This window comes from Gavia stellata, chromosome Z, assembly GCF_030936135.1.
Source record: "Gavia stellata isolate bGavSte3 chromosome Z, bGavSte3.hap2, whole genome shotgun sequence".
NCBI lineage: Eukaryota > Metazoa > Chordata > Aves > Gaviiformes > Gaviidae > Gavia > Gavia stellata.
The window spans coordinates 277,188-302,352 of record NC_082637.1 but is presented as its reverse complement, the minus strand read 5'-3'; the positions used below and the strand labels follow the sequence as shown (position 1 = coordinate 302,352).

The 25,165-nt window shown below is 44.7% G+C and overlaps 1 protein-coding gene across 1 annotated transcript; it reads right to left on the bottom strand.

Moving 5' to 3' along the window:
- Positions 1 to 4,767: 4,767 nt before the first annotated feature.
- On the bottom strand, positions 4,768 to 20,593 carry CPLX4 (complexin 4). The gene is made up of 3 exons (XM_009816870.1): positions 20,427 to 20,593; positions 17,236 to 17,323; positions 4,768 to 4,995 (listed from the first exon to the last, which is right to left on the bottom strand). Exons 1-3 carry the CDS (start codon positions 20,591 to 20,593, stop codon positions 4,768 to 4,770), a joined length of 483 nt encoding a protein of 160 aa, XP_009815172.1.
- Positions 20,594 to 25,165: the final 4,572 nt, after the last annotated feature.

The following is a 25,165-nucleotide window of genomic DNA, read 5'->3' as shown; positions in this document are numbered from 1 at the left end:
TCAGTAAGATTTTCAGGATGTCCCAGGCACATTTTAATTCAAAGGTCGAAAGCCTTAGGCTTGTTTACTTTGGTGTTTTATGGGTAAGACAATTTAGTATGGAGACACCTACCAGATTTATCCAAATACAGAGGGCAATGGATTGATCGTCACAAACCAAAGGCCAGTTGAGCTGAGCTGGCAACTATTTCAGCTACTTTATGTAAAGACCTCCTAAAAAAGCCCACTTGTCTTTCCAGATAATTAAATTCTGTGGTGACATGTGAGAGAAGGATCCCAAGAGACAGAAATCAGATCAGAAGTCTTGGTGGTTTTAGGCAGAGTGTTTGAGACTGAGTTAGCATTTGCTAGCTCTGATGCTTGATGAGCGCTCTGGAGATAGGTCTTCTCCACTAAAGAAATGACTTGTTACAATACAAGAGCCATGACATCCCTCTCTGAATGGACTAGGCATCCTCTGGAAAAAGTGAGGAAGGTAAACTTGACAACTTCTGTGTTTCTTAGGAAAGAAAGAAGTGAGCAAAAAGAAAAGGCGTATTTTCTTGGGACTACAATGGGGAAAATATTTGATAACATGTTTTGAAACAAGTCTATGCAGCTGATATTTGAATAGTGATTGCTGAAAGAGCTTTTCCAAGATGATCTCTTGCATCCAAGAACCGCCCTACCCCGAGCCGTCCCGCAGAGGACAAGACCAACACCTGCCACCTCTCCCTGTCCCTAAGCTGGTAACTCCAGCATCACTGGCAGGGATCCGCAGCCAGCGGCTCCTGAAGGGTCGGGACGGTGTGCGGCACGCAGCCGGCAAGGCAGAGCTCAGCCCCACGCTGCCCCAGGGAGGCATAGGGGCAGACTGGTGTCTCCTCGCAGACTGCACCAGTGCCTCACCCAGCTCCTCATTTGGGCAGCAGGAATAAAGGGGCTGGGGTGATCAGCAATGGGGTTGCCCTGCAAGTTTATGGTATTTCCACTTTCCATCTGATTTCCTAAATAAGCCAGACAGCCAGAAAGTCATGATGCATCTCCTGTCCTCCCCTCCAAGTAAACAGCAAGTGGAGGAAGCAAGAGATCCACTTTTGTCAACCAACACTGACACATCTCCCCACCTCTTTCCTAGTCACCCTTTCTCAAATACCCGTCCCTTCCCAGTGCTGAGGACGCACCTCAGGGCCAGGGCTGAGCCTCTGTGCAGCAGCACAGGGAGCTCGGCAGCTGCAGGATGAGGCACCCACCAACGAGCTGCTGGAGGGGAGAAGGCGGCTGAACTGGCCCCACACAGTCGCATGAGAGAAGTTCACTCCCTAGCAAGCAAAATACAGGCACCGGTTCGGTTTTATGTCTTGATCTATTTGTAGGAAGGAATCTCAACTTCCTTTTCCCATTAGCAAACTGGCTGCATTCAGGGAAACTAGAAAGTGTGTACCTCTGTCTCTTGCTGACAGCCCAGAACAGGGTTTTGCCCAGAGCTCTCCTCCTCAATGCACCAAAGTGATAGAAGTCATCTGCATGTTTTGCAGACCTGTGCCAGTATCATGATGTTACTGATGCCCCAGAAGCCTGGAGGCGATTGCCTTCTGAAGGTGCTTCGGGCTAGAGAGGCGCTGGAGATGTGCAGTTCTTCCCGCGTTGGCTCAGCAGCAGGCAGCCCCACACACAAAACGAAGGTAGAAACAAAGTCATATGCTCAAGATGCACAAAGATGCCAACAACGATAATACGCTTTGGGTCTGCACTCCTGCCACCCAGAAATGTCGTAACAAACAAGAACATTTCAACGTATCTGTGGGAGGAGTGTTTTTAGAAAGCGTTTGCCTGTGTGCTCACCAGTGCATGAGGGGAAAACGGTGATCAGCTTGAAATGCTGTAAAGGGTTCTAGTAGAAAATTGATAGAAGACATACAAATAAATGTATTTGCCCAGATTAATAAAACATGATCCATATATGATGAATACATAAAGCTACACACTGCCCTCTCCATCCTTTTGCAGCCATGGAGGAGGGCACCATTATACCCATCGGTGATACCGGGCTTTTTAAAAGTAGCTAATTCTCTCCGGCCTTTTCCCAAGTCACAGTGTCTGTGCCAGTGCTGCAGTGGGCGGTGGGGGGGTGACCCTCCATGGCAGTCTCGTCACCCAGCAGCCGGCTGGAGCAGGCGGGAGGTGAACCTCCCTCCCCAGCTCTCCTCTCTGCCTCACTGCAGGGGTGGCCTTGCCGAAGAGGAGAATTTGTCCTCCATTCCCAAGCGACCGGTAAAAGACGGCAGGCGTGGCACAGGTTCAAATCCTCCCTAGGATTTTGTGTGTCTGTCTGCCCCTTGGCACTGCAACTGTGTAGCTGTGGGTGACTGCTGTCCCCCTCTGCAGGGAGAGGAACCGTCCCAGGCAAGTGTGGGAAGATGCTCTGCCCTGCTCAGGCATGGTGGGCTGCCTGGTGAAACCATAGTCTCACCAAGCGCCCGCGGTGGTGCCTCCACGGCAGCAGTGCACTTCACCCGGGAGTTGCTCCTGAAGCTGTCGGCAGCCAGGCCCAGCGCAGCCACGCAGCGCGGCGGCGGCAGCAGCCTGGCTGCATCTGGGTCTGCAGCAGCAAGAGGGGTTAGCTGGGACTGCCGGACGGGATGACCGAGTCCTCTCTTGGCGAGTGCGCCCAGGGAACGACCAATGGGGGCAATAAAGGTGTTTACGAGACGCGGTTTACCTTGCCAGATACAAAGGCAGGTGTTTTTCCTGTACCTAATACTGGGGACACCCAGCTGTTTTCTGCAACACACAGCAGGTGCTCCGTCTTGGTGGTGGGACCTTCCAGAAAGCTGGACCACTGGGTCACCCAGCTTCTCTCAGCAAAGCACTGTAACTCCCTGGGGCTTGGCAGAGCCACCACTGTTCTGTGGGGCTGGAGGGCATGACCCAACCCAGGCAAAGGGGGCTCAGTACAGCGTGACTTTCGCCTCTGGAGTGCATTGTATTTGTATCTTTTGCACTCCACAGATCAATACCTGAGGCCAGGATTGAGGAAGAAAGAGTGAGAGGGGAGGGGAGGGGAGGGGAGGGGAGGGGAGGGAAAGCAAAAAGAGTGAAAAGACAGAGAAAAGGAAGGACGGCAGGAGGGAGAGGGGCAGGAAGGAAGGAAGGAAGGAAAAGAGAGAAAGAAAGAAAAGAGACAAACCATACTTATTGCATTTATTAATTTAAAATGAGTATTTTTACTCGATTGGGTGGAGACAGAGAGAGAGAGAGAGAGAGAAAGAGAGACTTATAAACCTGTAGGAAGGTGCTACATGGTGCAAATTTCTTTCCCAGGCTAGCTCTTGGGGACCTCACAAAGTCCTTCATTTTATAGAATATCCAAGCTCCTCGGGAGTAGTATTGTATATATCATCCACATGCAAGGGCTGTATAGCTGTCGAGCTTTCGTGGGGGTTATCATGCATGATAACTACTATGGCTATGCAAGTGCAGAGACAGAGGGATGCTCCCATCTGCCTTAACCACAGGACCCTGCTCCACCCAGGGCTGGCGGTGACGACCTGTGCTGGCCCCGTCGTGGCCTGCCCAGGCTGCTTGGGGCTCCCCGGCTGGCGGCCCTGGCAGCACTGCGGGCTGCAGCGAGCAGCCATCCCTCAACCAGCCAGCTGCTCTGCATGGGGCCGCGCTCCTCCAACGGTTAGCCAGCATCAGCTCCGCTTGTTGGGGAGTGGGAGGCAATCAGACCAGCACCTACTTAGGTTTTCCCCAGAAAAAACTCTGAACAACAGCAAAGAAAATCTTGCTTGGTCCCAAATCTAAAACCATTGAACCGGACCCTGTGTGTCCCACAGACTCAGTCAGATGTAGTAGTAGTGAAAGCCATACTTTTTCTCAGGGTTTAGGTGCCCTACCCCAGCATAATCTTCCGGGGGGCCAGATACAAGGTTTAGCCTTGTATGGAGCTAACTCCTGGAATAAATGGGATGAGCTCATTTTAGCCTATACAAGTTATTTGCTGGTACCCCAAGCCCCGGAATTTGGCACATGTAGCAGCCAAGCAGAGGGCCACTGCTGTCACTTGACATTTGAACTGCATTTGAAGACCGAGAGGCTGCGAAATTAAAGCAGCCTGGAGCAGTCTGCGTTGCTCACTGACCAGGGTTCGCTGATAGCTACCAAGCCTCGGTTTCCTACAAGTCCTCACTCAGTTCTAGATACGATGTCATTTTTGTCCCGAGCTGTAGAGTTATGTGCTTCACTTTTTGCCTTTTGCTATATTTAGTACAGAGACAGTCAAAGCATTTTTTTTTTAAGTTTTTGCAGAAAATGTCAACATTTAATACTGAGTTTGTTTCAAAATGTTTGAAACAGACATGTTTTTATTAGAAATATATGTGTTTATTTCTGAAAGCAGTATTAAATGAGTGGTTACCTATATGTTATGCATCAGAAGCACAATTTTGCTAAAAAATACACATTTAATAGCATTTTGATCACTTTGAAAAAATGGAAAAAGGCACATTTTTTCCCCAATATTAGGTTTTTTAAAGCCATTTTTTTCCATGGGGAAAAATGTTATGTTAAAAAATGAGGATCAGTTCTAACTTTGCACTAAGCAGTCACAGCATGTAAATTTTGACACCCCCCCCCCTTGGAGTTTTAAAGTCTCTCTCTCTCTTGCTTTTCTATATTTACATTTAATGCTATAGAGCTAAGTGCATTCCTCTGTCTGCCCTCACTCTGCAGCCCCTGTGAGACAAGACTGAATTGACAACCCTTGGGATAGCGGTGTCTCTTCTACATCACAGAACACTTCTGCTCAGCAGCCTGTTTCATTTCGGTGAAGGTGGCTTGTGCCTTTTCTTTGATGGCATCCATGTCCATATTCTGGATGTTCTGCAGCTGTCCCAGGATAGAGTCCTTGTCCTCTTCCTCTACCTGATCTTCTGCCACCATCTTCTGAAGGTCTTCTGGCAAACCCACATCATCTCCAGCCATCTGTATTTGAGTCTCATCCAATTCACTCTGATACAAAAAGCAGAAAATAAAAACAGCACATGAGAGTATTTCTGCTATCCCAGGATCTACCAATGAGTCTGTTTGCTTGCTTGTTTGTTTGTTTCAGGGAGAACCGAAACATAGGCACAGATTTTTCAGTCAAAGTTTTTAGTCGCAACTTGTGAATTCAGGGGCTCAACCAGCCCCCATACAAGTGCTAAGATTTTTCAGACAATGATGTCAACTGTATTTCTTTGAAGGGTTTCAGTAGTGTCAAAACTGAAGCCCTCAGTGTCACTTGCCATTTTAGAAATCTTTGCCATATGTGTTAACTGTGGTAACATGCTGATACTGCAGGAAATCCACCACAAGTTATTTGCATCCACCAAAGACACGCTGGAATACACTGCCTAGGCTGTCATCTGTCGGGCGATTTGGTTGATGAAGCAATAGCTTTAGAAAAACTGTGTGGCTACCATTCCCCTATTCACTTGGTGGTGGGTATTTTTAGATATCAGCACTGAACTGAAGCCTTCCGAAAGAAAGATGCATTAAACTTAGGAAAGAATTACTGGAAAAAAGGTCTCCATCTTCCCCAAACCATATCTAAACTACATCTAGCTCTTCGGTTGGCATCTCTGAGTTGTGATGAAGAGCAGGGGCTGCCTGGCACGTAATCAGAGCAGAGTTGCAGTGCTGGTAAGTGGGGTAATAGGAGGACTTAGACAACAAAAGAGGATGGAGGTTGGTGTGAGTCTGAGAAAGCAAAAGGAGACAGGAGAAGGAACTGGTTAAGCAATTAAGAGGGCCGAGATGCAGTAAGTGCTACACACACTTGCTTCCTGCCTGCCCACTGAAACGCTCTGTCAGTGGGGCTATGTCCATTTTTCAAACAATGGCGATTTTGTTCACATTTTGTGGTGGATTCTGATGTATCCAGAGCTCAGAAGAACGGGATATTTTGACACAGTTCACACATCAAAGATAAGCATTAATGCCTCATTACATCTCCAAAATGAAGCATGACAGCAGCAAAGGCCTGATATGAATAAGCAGCAATGCTGTCAGCAGGAGGTGTTTTTGAGAGTGAGAGGGGTCTTGGGTTTGCACGAATGAATGAATGCAAGAATGAATGGAAGGACGTATATGAGCAATGTCTGCGTAGTTTCAGGCCTTAGCAAGGACAGGCCGACTGGGATGCTTGACTGCATAGCCACTATTTACTGATACATGTATTTGCGCAGCTTTATGTTTGCAATAACTGTACTTCACGGTAACATGATTTCTCCCCATATCTCAGGAAAATATGGAAAGGTGTAGCACGATCATTACTATTATGTGGCTAAAATGGGTGAGGACGTCTCTTGACCCCTTTGGATATGGGTTGCTGCTCTCAGATCTGTGGGAGCTGGAAACACTATCCCAATTGGCAGAAATATTCTTTATTGATCGTGTAGCAGGAAGAAATATGTTAAGCTTTTAATCAGCAAGTGCTGGCTATCGGAGGAGTTAGCCCTTTTGAAATTCTCCCAAGTAGCAGTAGAGGATGATAAAGAAAGATACTAGGTTAGTGACTGGAAAAGTCCCCCTAAGCAGTCAATCACACATGTTCTTTTCTTTAGAACTGTTTATAATTTAAGACATCATCGCTGCATACTACTGTATAGTATGTGGAGAGATGCCCATACAGCGCACACAAAGGCCACCATGGCGATGTGAACAATTGTTTGGCATGTTCTTGCACCAAAGCCCCCTGTCCTACTGAAGTCTGAGAAGTGATGCACAACAAAATTTCGGGGTTCAAAGTGTTCTCTGACCAAAGAAGAACATATTCAAATGTAGTCTAAAGGAGTACAATTCTGCCCAAGTCACCTGCCTCTACCCACTTGGCATTTAGCCTGTTCTTGACTAGACCTAGTAGGAGCTTCAACAGGGTAGGGCCGCTCAACAACAAGCCAAGACGCACGTAAGATGTGTATGGTCTCTTCTTTTTCTTCTAAAATTTGACAGATCTGGTTCTGTTACTTTGATTTGAAATGGAAATGTAGCATTAAGTTTCTGATTTTACCTGTTGAGTTTGGAGGTTTTTTTAAGTCTGGTGGAAATAAGGTGAAGCTTGTTTTCTCACAAAGAGAGACCGGAAGATTTTCCCACAGAATGTTCTTAAAGTCAGGCTGATGCTGCAAGTGTCCAACTACAGAGTGAGCCTGCAGCTCCAAGCACTCACTTCTGAAGGTCAGGGTCAGAAATGTGGTGCTGGAACTGCATCGTGTCTGTTAGTTTCAGGCAGCAGCTTGCAATCAGAGTGTGAGCAAGGTGTGCGGGTCCCTGCTGTCCTAGCATGCACACGTGCAGGGACTGTTACTTGCCCAAGGCCAGACACAGCCCTGACAGTGATAGAAGCACTACCCTGCGTCGGAATACACTCAGCTTGGACTGCAGAGAGCACCCGCAATAGGCAGACCTCATGGACAGGACTGCTATGGCCATGGGCTCTAACAAACCCGTACGGAAAGCCCCTCTGGACTCTGGCAGACCTGCACTGGACTGGATGGCCTCTCTCCTGATGACTTTAATCTCCATAGTCTCCAGGTCTCTACAAGTGTTCAGCCACCCTTTTAGCATCTCTGAGAACACAGAAGCAACATCTATTCTAGTAAATTAAATATGCCTGGCACTGGTCTCTTGCCCCAAGGCCAGCTGGCCTGGAACAACGCACTGCGATGCTATTGAACTCTCTCACCCTACCAAACAGGGTGGTCCCATCTGACTGCCTGTTGGGAATGCCTGTCCTAACTCCCAAACTGGCCCTGGGAACTGCTTGGGAGAGCGCCCGGGCCAAAACTGGGTCAGACACTATTCTGACAATTCACCAGCACAGGTGATAGAGTCCTAGTACCTGGTAATATTCTTTGACCCTGGTTATGCATCTGACGTAGTCAAGACTCAGATCCATTTTGTTACAGGTGCAATATGATACAGAGTTCTTTATACATACGTGATACACAGGTGTAAGCAGAAAACAGTCTAAACATCTGTTTCTATGAAGCCTGACTGTAAACAAAAGGGATCAAAGCTCACAGACTAATCCACAGGGGAGCCAAACTCTTTTCCAGCATCACCGTGCGATGAACTGCTTTCCTTATGTCTAACTTACCCTGTCATAAAATTTACCTATGCCTATGCGCAGAGATCCTTAGGTAGGTGAATCCAGACCTGATCCTGTGATTCATCCCCTATAATGCACAGTTGCATACAAAACCAGAGTTCATCGTGCCTTGACCTGCAAGTGGGATTTTCAGAAAGCAACACAGCAGCCCCAGACTGCCCTACGCCATCCAAGGGCTGCAGGCGCCTCACAAGCAGGTACGAGGAGCCACAGGTGGGAACCACCAGCCTTCTCCCCCCCGCAAACACCCTCCTGGGCCACCCTACGCAGGGATCACAGCCTGGAGCACAGGGAAGGTGTGCTGAGGCTGCTTGACACCCCAGCTGTCAGGGCCTCGTAAGCACCGCCATGTCATTGCCCAAAGTGGCTTCAGTGAGAACCCCCCCTTATCCCTGGGGCCAGGAACCCCACCTGAGTTCAGGTCGGGCCCCAATCCTGCCCTAAGCTGCACCACAGCTGTGCCCATGCCACGGCAGTCCCCTGCGGAGCCCGGCGCGTTGACCGGTTTCCCAGGACAGACCATGCTTTGCCTTCCCTGAGGATCACCGGGCTGTTGCTGGACGCTGCCGCCAGGCCCAGCCCTGCCCACTGCGTTCCGAGCCCACGGGACTGCGCCCGGGGCTCAGGGCACTCGTGCGCGGGGGTCGCCCCTCGCCCCGGCCTGGACCTTCCCAGGGAGCAATCCTGATCCCGCTGCCTCCTGGCAGCCACGCTGTGACGCCGTTTTTCCACAGGGGATCCAAGCTGTTTCACTCTGGCTTATTAAGAAAACATTTAGATCAGCAAAAGTATTCTTCAAGCTTAGCAAATACTTGTTTTCAGATACTTATCTAAAGGCTGTACGCACCGAAGGGCTCCTCCTGAGACAAGTTTCTCTTTCTGCCTGGTGGAGATGCATCCCCTGCGGCACAGCTAGAGCTTGTGTTACAGCTGCATACAAGTAAAAAACCCTTTAATACTGGAATGGTGGCACTCATTAAATCAAGTCTTAACAATATTCCCATTGCAGCACGATAGAGCAAGAGCTGTTTGAGATTAGATGACCACATGTCCCTTTCATGGTGAGAAGCTTTCCTTTTTAGTGTCGTCAGCAACGCGTGTTATTGAAAAGACACCTGATCGCATCTGAATGCTCTTTCCCTCTAAATATCAGTGAACGAAAACCATCCTGCTGTTCAGTAACCGAGAATCCTGTAGAGCAGTGCCCACAAAAGTGCTTTGACTTGGGGAAGGGACACACCTGCTTGGAGCAGATGACATAGTCCCTTCCTGAGGCGCTAGAAATGCATATATCGCAACACACCCCAACACTTGGACAGAAGAAGGGCACCGATGTGACGATCCTCAGACAGAGAGTAGCGGCATTTGAGGTGACGTGGTGGATACGTGTGCAGATCAGTGACGTGAAAGGGGTGGGGGGCCCATGGGGAGAGGCTGCTGTGCTGCAGATGAGGTCTTTGGACAGGTTGGACGGGCCTGTGGTCAGATGTTCCTCTCTTGCATCACAGGCACCATCACCTCAAGCCCCTGTGGTTAGACCTTGCAGAAGTTAATTGATTACTGGATGCCGGTTCAGGAAAAAGGCAGTAAGTGAATAAAAGAGTTTGGTGTGGGGTTTTTTTTAATTAAAATATTTATTTATGTAGTTATATAATTTTTTTAAAATGTTTTGTATGGAGGTGATGCACTGAATACTTTGAAGATGAAAAAGTTGCCCATAGATCAAATGTCTCATGGCTAAAAACATCCTTCTGATGACAAACCTAAGTTGACAATTCTGTTAATAGGATTAGGTTCATTAAGGGACTGTTTTCTCTTACAAATCTGGCCCAGATAGCATGGAGCTTTAGATTTTGCACTGAAAAGGGGGCCCTGCTTAGTCCTGAATTTCATGCCTTCATTTACAATGTCTGCTAGGGATTGATACTGGTAATAGTCAGGGTTTCTATCCCATACTATGCTACCTGAAATTACTTTAATTTTTCAAAATACTTAATGCATTATCACAGGTTTGAGAGCATTTTGCTGCCATAATGTTGTATCACAGAGTTGAATTTTTTTTTTTCAGGGCCATCTAGCATGCACGTAATAATTTCCTTTTCTTCCTGATATAACATATGTTTTCATAGGGCTGAAGAAGAGAAAGCAGACCTTCAACCAAGGAATGCTATATAGGTAGACACAAATGCAGAAAAGCATATCCTGCAAAATTTACTTGCAACCGCCACAAATCAGCAAAGCTAAGTATATGCTTAATATCTTCTTTGCTGGCTTGGAGCTCCTGTCGTACCTTGGAGGCAAGTCTTCTACTGTTATGACCGAAATTTGTCCCCGAAGACCACTTAGCGTATGCCGAAGTCGAGATCCTGCTGGAGATGGGGCAGATAACCATTGCACGGTCTTGGGTGCTATGAGGTGGCAGCGTGCACATGGGAGGTCAGCCAAGGGTGACTGCGGAGACCCGAACACCGCCTCAGAACTGGAAGAAGCACTACGAATGGGAGACTTTCCAAATCACAGAGGCACACCCAGCTCCACTGACTTTCAGTTGAGAGCTGGGCATGTAAGTGTCCTGAAGCCTTTGAAACTAGCCCTCCCTGGGGTTTAAAGCTGGGGCCTCACAGAGTGCGGTGAGGCCGTGGGGAAATGCTGCTCAGTAGCTGGCTCGGGGTATGCCTCCGAAAGGAAGACAAAGCCTAATGATATTTTACTACTCAGCTGCTAATTAAAATGCTGGTGTTTAGAGATTTAGGCCTACAATCCAATCAACTACTTAAAATCTTGTACTTCATTTTTTTGCATAATTAATCTTTCTGTAATTAAACTTGCCCTCAGGATATGTTTTCCTCTTTCTTGTCACTATGCTGAGCACCCTCAGCCCAGAACAAATGGTATATTGCAACTGATGAATACGGACGAGCAGAGCGGATAATCTGCCCTTGCTCCTTCTACCCCTATTTATGACACTGGTCATGCACAGAGCTAACATATACCCGTGTTTCTCCAGGCACATCCCTTTCTCTTGCAGATGGATATTCTGCCTGGAGGGAATCTGAAGACATGGTGCATTTCTCTAGTCTTTTTGATGCCAGGCTATAGCTGTGAGTGAGTGCCAACAATCCCCTCACACATCTACTGCAGGAACAAACATCAACCTTACGCACACGGAGCGGATCCTGCGCTTACACCAGGCCCTGCCATCGCACTGGCCTCGTGCTGCGTGCAGGCAATTCACACAGTCCGTCTGTTTCACCGGGGACCGCGCTGTTGAGCTGAAAGAGCTCAGCACCTTTGATTCATCCCAGACGAGCAGGATGGATTGCAGATGATCTGTGCAGTTTGTAGGAGACACGCAGGTTTGATAATGCCTGGAAAACGTTAGACTGCGCAGTGCAGACACGTGCGTTTCTGTAGAGGGACCTGCAGCCATAATAGCAACACCTCTAGGGAGTGAAAAAGAGATCAAAGTTCAAGTACGAATAAGCGTGTGACCTTGATAACCACGAGCGAAAGACTGACGGGCTAATAATACTGCCATTCAAAGGGGTCATTTGAAAGAGAAGCTATAGGCATAACAATACGCCTTCATTTTTGAAGATGACAAACTGTGCCTTCAGATAATTTTAAAAGTCAAGTGCCCTTACAGAGAGTTTGTTGATCTGAAATGAATTGGTGTATAGAATGGTATTCACTTCAAATTTGCTTACAAAAGCTTTGTTCAACACTGGCACATGTGAAGGGCAAGTAGAGGTCGCTTAATTGAGGTTTCTCCGCAGCATTTTTTCCCTTGCTTTTCCCCCCCCACTGCCTGTCTCAAAACACTCTGCCACACTTTCTTAAGACAGCACTTCTCTTTCCTGGAAAGTCAGTTAGCAAGGTTTTGTTTGCAAAAACCGTGTTTTGAAAGTTAGAGAAAAATACATTTTTGATCCCTGATTATGAATGAGGCCTGCCAGATTGGTTAAATACAGACGGTATAATTTTATCTCAGTCACAAGGTTGAGTCACTTCTCATCCAAACTGTAATTTGCCTTTAGGGTTCAAGCAAGTGATTATTTTAAGAGTGGTGCAATTTTACGAACATGGCACTAGAGGGCCTTTGACGGCTCAGGGTTAGAAACAGCATCAAGCTAACACTAGAAAAAATACGTGATTTACAGTTTGTGTTTACATTATATAATCACTTTCTGAGCTAGGTGACTTTGTTAATTTTTAATTGCTTGAGTGCTGGGTCCTCTCCTGGCATTTCTGATGTTTCAGTGGGAAATTCTTTAAACAGCTCAGCAAAGATGGTAGCAAATGTTTTAGCGTTCAGTTGTGCTTGCCCCAGAAAAGGCGTACGTAATTCCATTGCTTGCAGGTTCTAAGCCAGGTTTTAAAATTCCTCGGTCATATTTGCCTTTGCTCCCAAGTCATGCCAGGTAATGGAATCTAAGGGGCTAGTTAGCTCAGACCAAAACCGTGTTAAGGACTGTCAAGTAATTTAATGATAGGGGCGATGGCACTCCAGCACTGGGGAGCGTGCCCCAGCACTGACTCATGTAGGGGTTTAGATTTAGCCCTAGATTCACGGAGCACTGAGGAAACTACCAAACCCCCTTCACTGGCAAATGGTAGACCTTCTTAAAACGCGTCCTCCACAAGGAACCCTTCTCATCTGGTTCCTCCTGTCAAGCTGGAGGGATTGTACTAGCCTGGGGACAGAAGCACCACCAAAAGCCCTTGACAGGGAAGGGAACAAGTGGAACCATTAAGCCCACTGCTCACAGACAGCCAAACAACGTAAGCATCCCCACAGATCTGGATGTAGACAGAAGTGATTGAACGAACCCTCTATTAAGTCATTAATTTACTTTGAGGAGAATGAAAAGTGATAACTGGAGGAGCTATCTGAAAAGGTTCAGCGCTGTGGGAGAAGGTAGCAGAGATGATGTGTGTAGAGGTGGCTATAAAGTCAAAGATCAGTCCCTGAAGATAGTGGGAATAGGTGATGGGTTTAAATAACCTACTGGGAAAGCCCAGTTTATTGGTGGACTCTTGAATTTGTTATCTGCGGGCAAGACTCCAGAGAGCTAGGACAGGAAACCCAATAAACATCATTTTCAGAGCAAGGCTTGACGAATTTGAGCAATGCCATCACACTGCTTCAACAGCCCTCAGGGTCTCTCTTATTGGTGAACATGACGGGAGCATTCTTCATAGTGAAACTTTCATTGCTCTTAAGTCAACCTAGGATTTCTGCTTCAATTCAAGAGTTGCGTTGGGCTCTCAGTCCCAGTCTCAAAACCCCACCTCAACCAGCATAATATATTTTGGTTCACCGAAAATGCAAATTAGGTACAGGAAAACAGGGTAGAGCATCTTAATGTGAAGGAAATACTTTTGAACTGAATGGCATTGACCTAAGTTCCACTGAAACACAGACAGACTTTAATGAGGTAAATTTGGACAGCAAACACAAATCCACAGAAACCAAATCGCTAAGAAATCTTGACCAACACTTCCACTTATTTTCTCAAATTCTTTCCAGATGAAGGACAACAAAGGATGCAAACTATATTTGGTATCTTTAACGCCTTTGGCCAGGTTAAATCCTTCCCACTCAGTTCAAAAAGGCAAGAACAAATCATTTGTGTGAGGAGGTCCTATATTGCTAGCCAGGTTTGATAGAAATTTTACACACAAAAACCTGTTCCTGTAGAAAAACATCACTGTGATAGTTTACCACATCAAAATTTTGACATCAAAAAGCTCCAACTACTTTAAATGAATAATTTTTTTTTTTGTTTGGTTTTTTGTTTTGTTTTGTGGTTTTTTTTGTTTGTTTGTTTGGTTTTTTTACAGTCACTATTGGAAATGTTTGTTTCCAGAAAAGAACACCTTTACAAAGTGGTGGGGGTTTTTTAACAGACTTGTTATAAACTTTCCATTAAAAATATTATTAACAACTTCCCCAAAAAATCCAAGAGAAAAAGTGGCTCCTTTTAAACTCTGCAAAATAGTACAATAAAAATAAATGTTTGCAAAGCTCTCTTCCTCATCTTCAAGTACTCTGTTGGTAACTTTGGGCCATGGACTAGCTTTTATAGCGCAACTTATATCATCCAGCTGGAACCAGTATTCAGGTGACTGCTGAGCAGATAAAAACTGTAGGAAGTCTTCGGGTAATTGATGGCCGGGGAAGGACATAGCCCAAATCAGGATAGCGGCAGCGCTGCGATGACAGGGCCTGTCCGTGCAGCTGTGCAACCCCACATTCTGCTTCCGCACTTCAGCCTAACGCATTCTTCCCGTAGGTGCTAGAAGACGTGATAGGTATTTCAGACTCGGACAATCCCTTCACAACGCTTGTGCTTTTACAAAGCTAAAACCACAAGACCTGACAGCTGCTGGGAAGACTTTTCCCTCAACTTTTCCTTTAGTTGGGTCCCAACAAGGTAGGTGTCTGCAGCCCTCAGGCTGACTCTTGGTTGCCTGCTGTTAGGTAATTGCGACAGTAACCCTGAGGAGTTATGGATGAAGTACCCTGGGGCATTATCGATTTGTTAGCTGAGCAAATTTTGAATGTGTTGAACTCCCTGTTGATAGTTAACTTCATTACTGCTGCTTAATTAATACAGACTAAAAAGTGGCATGGATAGTTCTCAACCTTGATAGGGCCATCATCCCAGGATAGAAGGGGCTGGGAAATGCGAGCCATATACTGCTAGAGTATTCTAATTACACTGATATAATAATCAGACTTCTATCTACCTGCGCTCACACTCACAGGGGCATATAGGGTCCTAATTTCCTTGAAATCCCTTGGAGTCCAGCACCTGAATACCTTTGTAGTTCTGTGCCACAGGGCAGGGACCCAGGCCTTTAGCTAAACACATCTCAGTTCATCCTATCTGGAAGCTGGGTGATACGAAAAAGGCCACCAAAACACAAAGAAGTCCATATCTTCGTGTGACCAATGAACCAGCAAGTCCTGAGCTCTGCTGACTACAGGAGACAGAACAAAACCCACAGAGAGAACACAGATCAGATGGTCATAAAACTGTCTGCAAAGGAAAAAGCAACTGGAGAACTCCTGATAACAGCCATTATTTCCAGGAGGCATTTACTCAAATGCTAAATTTTCAGCAAGTCACTGAAGTCATATTTGACATAACTGCATGTGAAGGACACCTTAATGAAGCTGGAAAAATAAGTCTTTTCAGAAATCTTTCATAAGCAATGAAGGAGTGACCAGGCTAAGAGCAGTTTAATAGCATATAAACCACCAGCGTTCTAAGATTAGTTATTCCTGGGAGAACTCACATGACCTTTCAACAATCTATGAATAAGGAGCCTACGCAAACCTGAGTCTCCAAAGACTTTCCAGAAATAAGCTTTTTTCACTGCCTGCGTACAGACCCACGTTCAGAGATGGATGCAACCCAGGCTTTAGCAGAGGGAAGACTCTCATTTGTATCACAGGCTATGGGAACACAGGGTCTACTTGTCTGCGGCAGGTGGAAGGAAGCAGCTCTTAAACTTTCCCCCTTTCCTGTCAAGGAAGTCAAGCAAGTCAACAACAGCGACTGGAGAACCCGTATCATGGTGCAAATAGCGCAGAGTAACACAGCATATTAGGCTAAACCAAAGAAACGTGAGAGATCGGAACATGGAATCAATAAATGTTATGTGCATACATAGTAGAAGAATTCAGTAAGTCCAAGAAAGAAACATTCTTCTCGGAAGGTTCTGAACCATATTACACAATCTCTGGAACTGTGTAGATCTCTGGGAACTGTGTATAACTCTGCTTAAGACAGAATTGGGTCTAGCAAAGACAACCCTCCAACCTGCAGTTTCTTGTTCTCCAGGAGACTTTAGTGCCTTCTGGTGCATTCATTTCATCGGTGTAGGGCTCTACAGTGCCTGGTGAACCAGGGCAAAAGTTGTGAGGCCACCAAAATCCCCGTCTGTTCACTCTCCCGACAGTAAGATTGAGATCACTCTCTGATCTCTCCTGTCCCTTTGTCCCCCAACAGCAGCTTCCTGCACATCTTTCCTACATTCCTCCAGCGGAGGACATCCAGCTGGCAATGACCAGGGACCCTATCCAGAAATCCAGGAGCCTCCACGGCCACACTAAGTTCAGATTCAAGCTCAAGTTTGTGAGCACGGAATCAAAGATTGGGTTGTTCTGCTAATTCTAGCTACAGCATTGGAAGAACCGGCGTCTTAGGGGTGGAATACATCCCACCTGACTTCAGCTGTCTGGTCTAAGGTAGCGACCCGGCCTCCCTCTGCAAGAGGCACGTGCCACTGGAAGGTGACCCAACTCCACCTTAAACACTTATCCGAAAGTTTGGATAGCTGAGGGTAGAAGTGCTGGTCTCTTTCCATTGATGACAGAGTCCCTAAATGACTTGCTTGGGTTAAGTACTAAATTTTTTAGCAGCTAATTTTAGACCAGATGGATTCTATACCTTCCTCCAAATACTATCAACCTAAACGCTAACTCTGCTTTCTGTCATGATCCAGAAGCTGTTGCAGCTGCTGCCTGCTTTTAACAAACCCCCAGATTTCTCTGTTGCTTGAAGCTTCTGTTGTCTCTATGTCCTGGGAGTATTTGACAGTGTCAGGAGCACTAAAAAAAAGAGAAGGGACAGTTTGCTTGCGCTTCTTGGAAGAAGATAGTAAAAATGAGCCTTCAGAAGTTTAGCAGAACACAAATGTACAGCTTGTAGAGGAGTTTTCAGGGATGTTGCTTATAGCTTTTTTTTTTTTTTTAACTGTTGCATGTTGCTAAGAACACATACTAACTGTGAGACACAACCAGACCAGAGACTCAGCTTGCCTAGTCACCTGTTTCAGATCTGACAGTACAGAGAGGGATTACAAGAATCTTTCTGTTCGATTCACCTACTGAGCAGAGAAAAAGGGGTCTAAAAGAAGCAGTTGCTAGGGAGAACCATGGCTCCGGTCTCCTCTGTTTCTGTACTGAGCTGCAGTGGGGATCCCTCTGAGGAAGGCAATTCGCCATTTTCGGAGCTCTGCGGTGGTAGTCAGTTTGTTTTAAAAATGGCCACGGAAATAGGTGAGATCACAAACGACAGACTTACCTTAGGGAGTCTGTACTTTTCTCTCAGATGAACCCTCAGACAGGCTCGCTCTGCTTTTTTCTGTGCAAACGCTGCATCTCTTTCCATCCTGGAAATCAGAAAGAACGTTTCTTCATGATACTAATAAAATACGGTCTTTTACACTGGACCAGTTGCTTGGCTGCAAAAAGCTAAACGCAGGAGTTTCTCCCAAAGTTCCATAACTTGTCCAAAGGCACAAAAGGAGCGACACCAACAAAGTGATGCTAAGGGGCCAGACTCCTGCGCTCCAAGCTTGTCCTCAGAACGGTTCCCTTGAGTCCTGTGAAGAATGAGGGATAAGGCAATACTACTTGTCTGGAGTTTGTACCTGTACTAGCTGCTATTGCTCACTACAACAATGAACAATTTCAATAAGCAGAACAGGAAAGTCACGCTTGTCCCTTGCTTATTCCACCGGGGCACTCGCAGGGACTCGGCTGCCTGCCAATGCTCCTGTTCTACAAATGTGACACTCTCATAGTATAACAGCACACACACAAACAGCAGAACAGGCTTTCTGGGTCAGAACAGAAGTTTACCTATCCTAGAGTCCCATTTCCAAGAGTAGACAGCAATGGACACCTAGAGAAAGAATTTAAGAGGAGGATAAGCACCCTGTATCAAAACTGCCCAGCTTCCAAAAACCAGTGGTGTAGGGTGCTGGAGCTGGAAATTGGCTCTACATCTTTGTCTTCAATAGCCCTGGATGGCCTCTGTTACTTATGAATTTTCCTGGTCTTTTCTGCATCCATTTATTCTTTCAGAACATCCTATGGCAATGAATTCCACAGCTTCCCTGGGTGGAAAAGTACTTCTTTTCTCTGCGATTTTATAAAATGCTTTCATTAGATTTAAGACCTGTTCAGCGCAATTTTTGGATAGATCACTTATGTATTTATTTGCAAAATGTGTTACCAAAAATCTTTGAGGAGACATTTGATAACATTCACCTTCCCCCTCTCCTTTTAATTTTTTTTTCCAGAAGCATTGTCATGGAAATTCTCAAGCAAAATTGATTTTGTTCCAGTATAGGTATTTTGTCACATAAAAGCTACTTGCAAGATGCAATGTCATTTTTCCTCTGCTTCCACAAATGAGTTTTTGGGTTTCTCTCTCTCTCTATAAAAAAACAAAACCAAAAACCACCAACAGTTTCACATTAATTGGAAGCCATCTTCAACTTCTTTCAGCAGTCATTGATGGGAAGATTGGAAAGAGACGTTTTGAGCCCTTCTGGCATTTTTGCCCTCTCTTTCTCAACCTTCCTCTTCTGTTGCCCACTCCTTCTCCAGAGGAGCCGCTAGCAGCCATAGCTGGTATAGGGGTATGTCCCGCAGCGCAGCGCGCGCAGCATTACCACACACCCCTTTAGGTGTCCTGGGAGGCTGAGGGGCAGGAGGGGGGGTTCTGCTCAGGTAGGTCTGAGCTTTTCGCTTGTCCTGGCATCATGGGAAGACCTGGCAAAACTCACTCCGCCAGTCTCCCACCGCTGCCTGGGCCCCAGTGTCTGGCCTAATCTTATACCTTTTTGTTCTGGAGGATCTAATTATTCCCCAAAACATGAAGCTTTGTAGAAACAGGTGTAAGAGTAGTTGTGTGACAGTCAAGAGCCTGTGATGTACAGCACAAACTGGTGGTCCCCTCTTGCTTACACTCTTGTGATGCTGAAAGCAAATTCTATGTGACCGTGCTGGAGACTGCCAGCGCAAGCCACCTGTTTGTTCCTGCATATTACACATTTTCCTGAGAAACAGCAATCCGTGCGTTTTTGTGTGTTTAATTGCAAAAAAAACCAACCCTAAACCCAAAACCTGAGAGGAACCCAAAGCCAGAATGGTCATGCATCAAATGCCAAACTCTGCCGGAGCATGACTGCGGCACGGCACTTCGCTGATCGCCACTCTTGTACAGCTGAAAACTGGGTAAAATCCAGAGAGCCCTGAAACAGATGCTCTGCCCGTGACGAAGATTCCTCATACACATTTACATAACCACACCAGTCTGCACTGTCCTGAGCCAATTTTTTCTCTTTGAAAGTACTTCAGATGTTCCTATTATAGATCCAACCTGTACTTTCAGAAGTACTCCTGCACTGGTTCCTCAATACAGTTCAGCATGTAACAGACACGTGCCACACTTGAAAACATTATAGAAATAATTCTTTTTCCAAGCATTTTCCCTATCCCAGGAATCCCGTTTTGCTTCTCAGTCTCAATAAAGCATCTTCCTGCTGACAGGTGGTTATTTCTCTTACTTATCCCTTGACAAAATGCATAGCAAAACATTCTGTATTTTATTCCAAACCAAACGAGACCTATTCAAGGTTTTATGATAGAAATGGCTGCTGCTAAATACAGACCTGGATACCTCAAATTCCGTCAGTCATTAACCTTTCACCGATAATCATCTTACATGAAGGATTTACACAACCATTATGCAATTGACCATTAGAGGAACAGATGCATTTGAGATTTAAAAGTCAATTGTTTTCTTTATAATTATGCATGATTTGAACTCCTACATGTTAAGTCCTTTATTTTACTTCTGTTTTGATATTTAAACACAGCAAGTGGTAAAGATTATAATTACAGACAAAATAAAATGAGATTTAGTCAGTTGAAAAGTTCTGCTTTATTTAGTAGATATTAGAAAAAATAACTGAAAATGCAACTACAAAAAATAGCAGTCTTAAAACTTTTCTCTAGGTAAATATCATCCATTTAACATAGCACTCATTACTTTTTTTATGTCTGCCGTAATAAATGCAGACATAGAAAAGATTATGTATGGAAAGTATAGTCCACATGGAGTTCTAGGAGAACAAATCATACACATTTTGGAATTAACTCCTGTACTACAAACAGCTTTGTACCTATGGAATTGGATAGATAAAGTAAGATCGACTAGGAATGAATCCAGCATATCAAGGTGTGGAGACAGCAGAAAAGTGTAGGAGAGAGTTGCAGGATGTGGGGGGGGAAAGGGGGAACATAATATTTTATAATTCCCAGTTGGTGAACTTTTATTTTGGAAAGTCTCTTTAGCAAAGATTCTTCTGCTTTAAAAAAAGGGAAGAGAGCGGAATGTTTGGCTTTTTCTTGGGTTATTTTTATCTGCAGAAAGTTACCAAGAATCAGCCCCATACTGATAATAAGGGAACAGGTACTCACTTCTCCTCAACCACTTGCTTTTGATATTCCTCATACTCCTCTCTGGTCATTCCTGCAGCTGCTGCTGGATCAGAAGGAGTGCTTTCTTCTTTGTTTTCTTCCCCTCCACCTCCAAGTCCCAAATTCTTTACCTGGTTGCTCAACATACTTTTCATTAGAAAGGCCATCTTCTCAAGAAAAAAAGGAGCTATAAGCAGACAACTACAGGAAAGCCAAACCAAGCCAAAAATGTTTTCAACACCAACAATTGTAAGCAAGAGTTTCTACAGCCACATCAGCTCTTCAAGGGCACAATGCTAGCGAAACGTGAATGCCAAAACCAGTTTGTCAGCCATAATCTGGATTAAAGAGTGAACTCCTTAATATCTAGAGGCAGATGGTTCAGATTACTCAAAAAAAATCATTAGATGCCGCTACCTACTTTTTATATTAATACCTTAAGCTAATTGTACACACACACAAAAATCAATTATAGTGTGCAATAGCATTTTGACTTCTTCAGTCTTGAAACTCTCACTTCCAGAGAGATGAAAACATTCCCTGGAACACAACGGAGCTGAATTAAAAATCTGGTTGACTAAATGGCCATAGTAAAATCATAAAATTCAGGCTAATGAGCAGAAGACCCTTTTGGATTTACACAATCAAATGAGATTTAAAAACTGGAATTCCTCATTAAGCAAAACACCCAATCCTTTTTATCTATTAATATTTTATCACATTGGGCAGAAAGTACGTTGAATGATTTTTTCTTCATCCACTTTTCATATGGTTGGTTTGTCTCACAGATGAATGGGGCATTACTTTGTTTTCAAGAAAGTATCCACAAAAAAGCAAATCACATCTTCCTACTTTTCATTCCTTAGGGTTTATTTCAACTCTTCCCCAGGCTGTCTCCATCTAGATCACCACTTTGACTGGTGCTGCGTACAACACCTAGTGTTTTTGATCTTAACTGTCAGTAAAGGAGAAATGAATCTGACTGATTCTATATGCCATAATACGGCCTTGATATCTTTTGTTTGTGGATTGCTTGTGTAGGTCTTCATCTTTCAAACTTTTATTCACATCATTAGCCTCACCAGGTCTATTAAGGTGAAGACGTGACGGATCTGCTACCTAGATTATAGACTATTTTGGGAAAGAAAATCATCTGCTAGGTCTCAAAAGTCCATGATTCTGGGTTTTGAGCGTTTATCCTACTCTGACTGACTGCGCATGCCTTAATGAAACATTCTGTAATTTTGATTATCTAAATGGTTCTCCCAGCACTCTCATAATTTCACTGAGAGATGGGAGGATTCCAGTTTGCCTAATGCCTTAATCTGTATTAGAGCCTTTCTAATTAAAGCAAACCTGTTACTATTTAAAAAAAAAAAAGAGCAGGATGTTCTGTAATCCTGGATTATTAGTGATTAAACAAGAAACTTTACATTTCTTTTTGGAGTATCACTCAGAAGTAAGAATTCCAAATCACAACAAAACTACTTTCATATACTACAAATACCTAGCAAGCATTTTTCTTCAATCAAAATTGATTTTTATAATCACTGTCCACTTTCAGAACTATGCATAAGTTGCAAAAATTTGTGGGAAGAATCAGCTTTTTACATCTGACCAACTCTGACCTTGATTACCAAAACTCTGTTGTGCTTGCCCAAATGGCTAATATAACTGAGATCATGGACCTTAGATAGCTAATCCCAATTTAAGCAGAGAATGCTAAACTTGAGCATGCATTAGTCTGAAATTGAATGCATAAAATTAAATAAAATTTCTTATCTGGCAAAATTTAAAACCTAAAAATCCAGCATTAAGTTTATCCATAAGGTATCACTGGTCCTACCTCAGAGAGTTACTTCAAAATGGGCCTGGCAAAGTCAGTCTGACTTTGTTTCGCCCAAAGACTTCCCTGGCTCAGTTTGCTGCCTCTCGGAGGCATTCAAAGGGCAGAACGGCTGACCGTGTCCCTTATTTCCCATCCTTCTGCATTTTAGAGAAGGCTGTGTTTGTTCAAAAGAGCCGACAGCTAGCTAGCGCGGTGGGCCCACGGCAAGTCAGCTGTAGCTGTGCAGGAATGCTCGTTTCAGCAGGATGCGGCATGACCTACGCTATTGCCGTATCATCGTGTAACTGCACCACCTGTTAAGTGCTGTCCGACTCTGCTCAATGGTACTTTTATACCATTTTCCCAGCCTGGAGACAATACAGACAAGCAGAGATGCTTCTGACCTGCAACCCTTTTGCCTTCTGCTAAAACCAAGTCCTTGCTCACTTTGCTGGTATTTGAGAAGTCCTGCAAACAAGCCTAATCTAGCATCTCCTTCAGAGGGAGGACAGTCTTTGGATGAGCACTCTGACTGCTGAGCAGTAGTGGCAACCCCATGACCCAGAACAAGATCACAAGAGCCCCTCTGTTATGCAGCCAACTTTAAAAGGAAGAAATTAAAATAAAGGGTTATTTCTAGAAAATTGAGTTAAATACTGCTCCAAGAGCCAGCCCCTGAAAAAAACCCAATCCCTAGTTCCTGAACTACAGCCTGACTCACATAAGTGACTTGCTCCACACTGCTCAGAACACAGTGGATCTCAAAGAGCGGGAGACAGAAAATGCTAAGCGAGGGGAGAAGATGCTTGGTCAATTCAGGCATCTCTAGAAACAGATGGTGGCTAGAGAAAGAGGGCATCACAACTCTGGATAAAAGTTTTGGTCTTGTTCACCTTTGCATCCACTGCTTACAACACAAAGTTAACAACAGAAACCGGCAATGTGGACATCAGAAGCTGGAAGATCACCTTCTCAGACTGCTTCGGCTCCACAGCCAAGCGGCACAAAAGGGGCCAAGAATACTGCATGAACCACCTACAGATCACAAAGAGGTTTTCAGTAGCTTCCAAAACCATTGAACAGGTTAAAGTAATACATTAGCACTGTTTATACACTGATCCTAAAATGCACGAGTTCAGTAGCAGTATTGTAGGCATCACAGAAAAGCATGCTACAAGAGATGTTTAAGATCAGATAAATGTAACTTTTAAGTGTTAGCATTTTCTCTGCTAAGAGAAGGCAAGAAAGCTGAAAACTGGCTTGGGAAGTGATTGCTGAGAGCCTGAGAGATCTTGCCTTCCAGGTCTTGAGAGAGGTCTCATGAACCTTCCTAACAGCAAAAGGCTTTCCAATGTTAGATTCAACATTGAAGACAACAAAAAGTGCTTTAAAAGTTATTGGCCCTATTGGCACTGGAAACTGCTGAGAAACACAAAAGAGACTAGCGACAAAACTTGGGAAGACACTACATAACTAGCTAGTGAACTGCTCACTTCATTGTGGGTTTAGATGTTTATCACAAATCACTGTATATGAATTATGAATAAACACTCAGACTGATAAGGAATCAATTGCTTAGAGTACCTAAAGCATCAAGTTTTAAGCACCTACCTTGGGTGTCAACAAGGACCAGTACCTCCAGAATAATTCCTGTTCCTGACAGGCACTTTAACTACTGCCTATATTGAAGCTGCAAACCACTTACTGCTTTTTGTTGATTATAGGGATCACAGGCTTAATGAAAACATACAGACAGCTGCTAATTAAGTACTCATGTTGCCACTTCCTTTGCTTTAAATCAACATCCTTTCCCTCTGGCTTAAGTGAAGTCAAAATTAAAGGCTCAGTTCCTGTTTTATCTGATAGAACTGGGCGTTATGAAAAAAGCCTGTGTTCCATACCCAAAGAGCGCAGTTATCTCCAACCCCAGAACAGAATTGTCTCAAAACAGGCAAATCACAAAGAGCAAAATCTGAAAACCTCACAGAGAGGCCAGCACAAAAATGCTATAGGCAGGCAAGCATCCAAACTCCCAGCCTTTTCTAGAAACTATGTTCCCAAAACACAGTCCCAGCAGACAACTCCAACTACAAAATTCAGAAGTATCTAAGCATTTTTTGAAAGGACCAAGACTCTCCCACCCTACTTCATCCCTCTCGAAGAGGATGTTGGCTTTTATGTAAGTCAGAACATTAGATCGCTTGCACAGAAAGAAATAAGTATTTTAGGGCTTTCTCAGCTTGAATAGATTTAATTGAAGATTCCTCTCCTTCACCTATTAGAGAAATTGCTCCCGGCTGGGGGAAAATGATGGTCAGTAAGGGAATTCTTACTCTTCCTGTGGGAGGTTACCACAGACAAACACAGTTTACTGGACAGAACAGTAAAAAAAAAACCACACCCCAGAAAAAACCCCAAGGAGACACAGACTGACTCGTTTTGGGCAGGCATGTTGTAGTCCAACAAACAGGAGCAGAACACCCAGGTGACAGCAGTTTGGGGAATCCGGAGAAAGAACTGCAAAGATATAGGCAACCTTCAGCTCAGAAAAATGAGTTACTTTGTATACCCAAAACAGCCAGCAAGCAAGCAACTCAATTTGCTGTTAAGAGACTTAAGAGTTGACATACTACATTACATTTGACCTGAAGTGTCCGATATTCAAGGCAAGTCTCATGCTCTTAACACAAGCTTTTGAGTGAACCTCTTACTTTTAGGCTACAGTCACTCTTGCATTAGACTGCACCACAGAGCATATAATCCCTTCGCACAGGATGAACTGAGGCTGGATTCAGCACGTCTTTCCAGTCAAAGGCAGTCATCTGTCTCTTCAACACAGGCAGAGCCTCAGCCTCTGAATGCTGTTAACTCTCCAGTATCAGGTAGGACTGAACCCAGATCTCAGAGCATT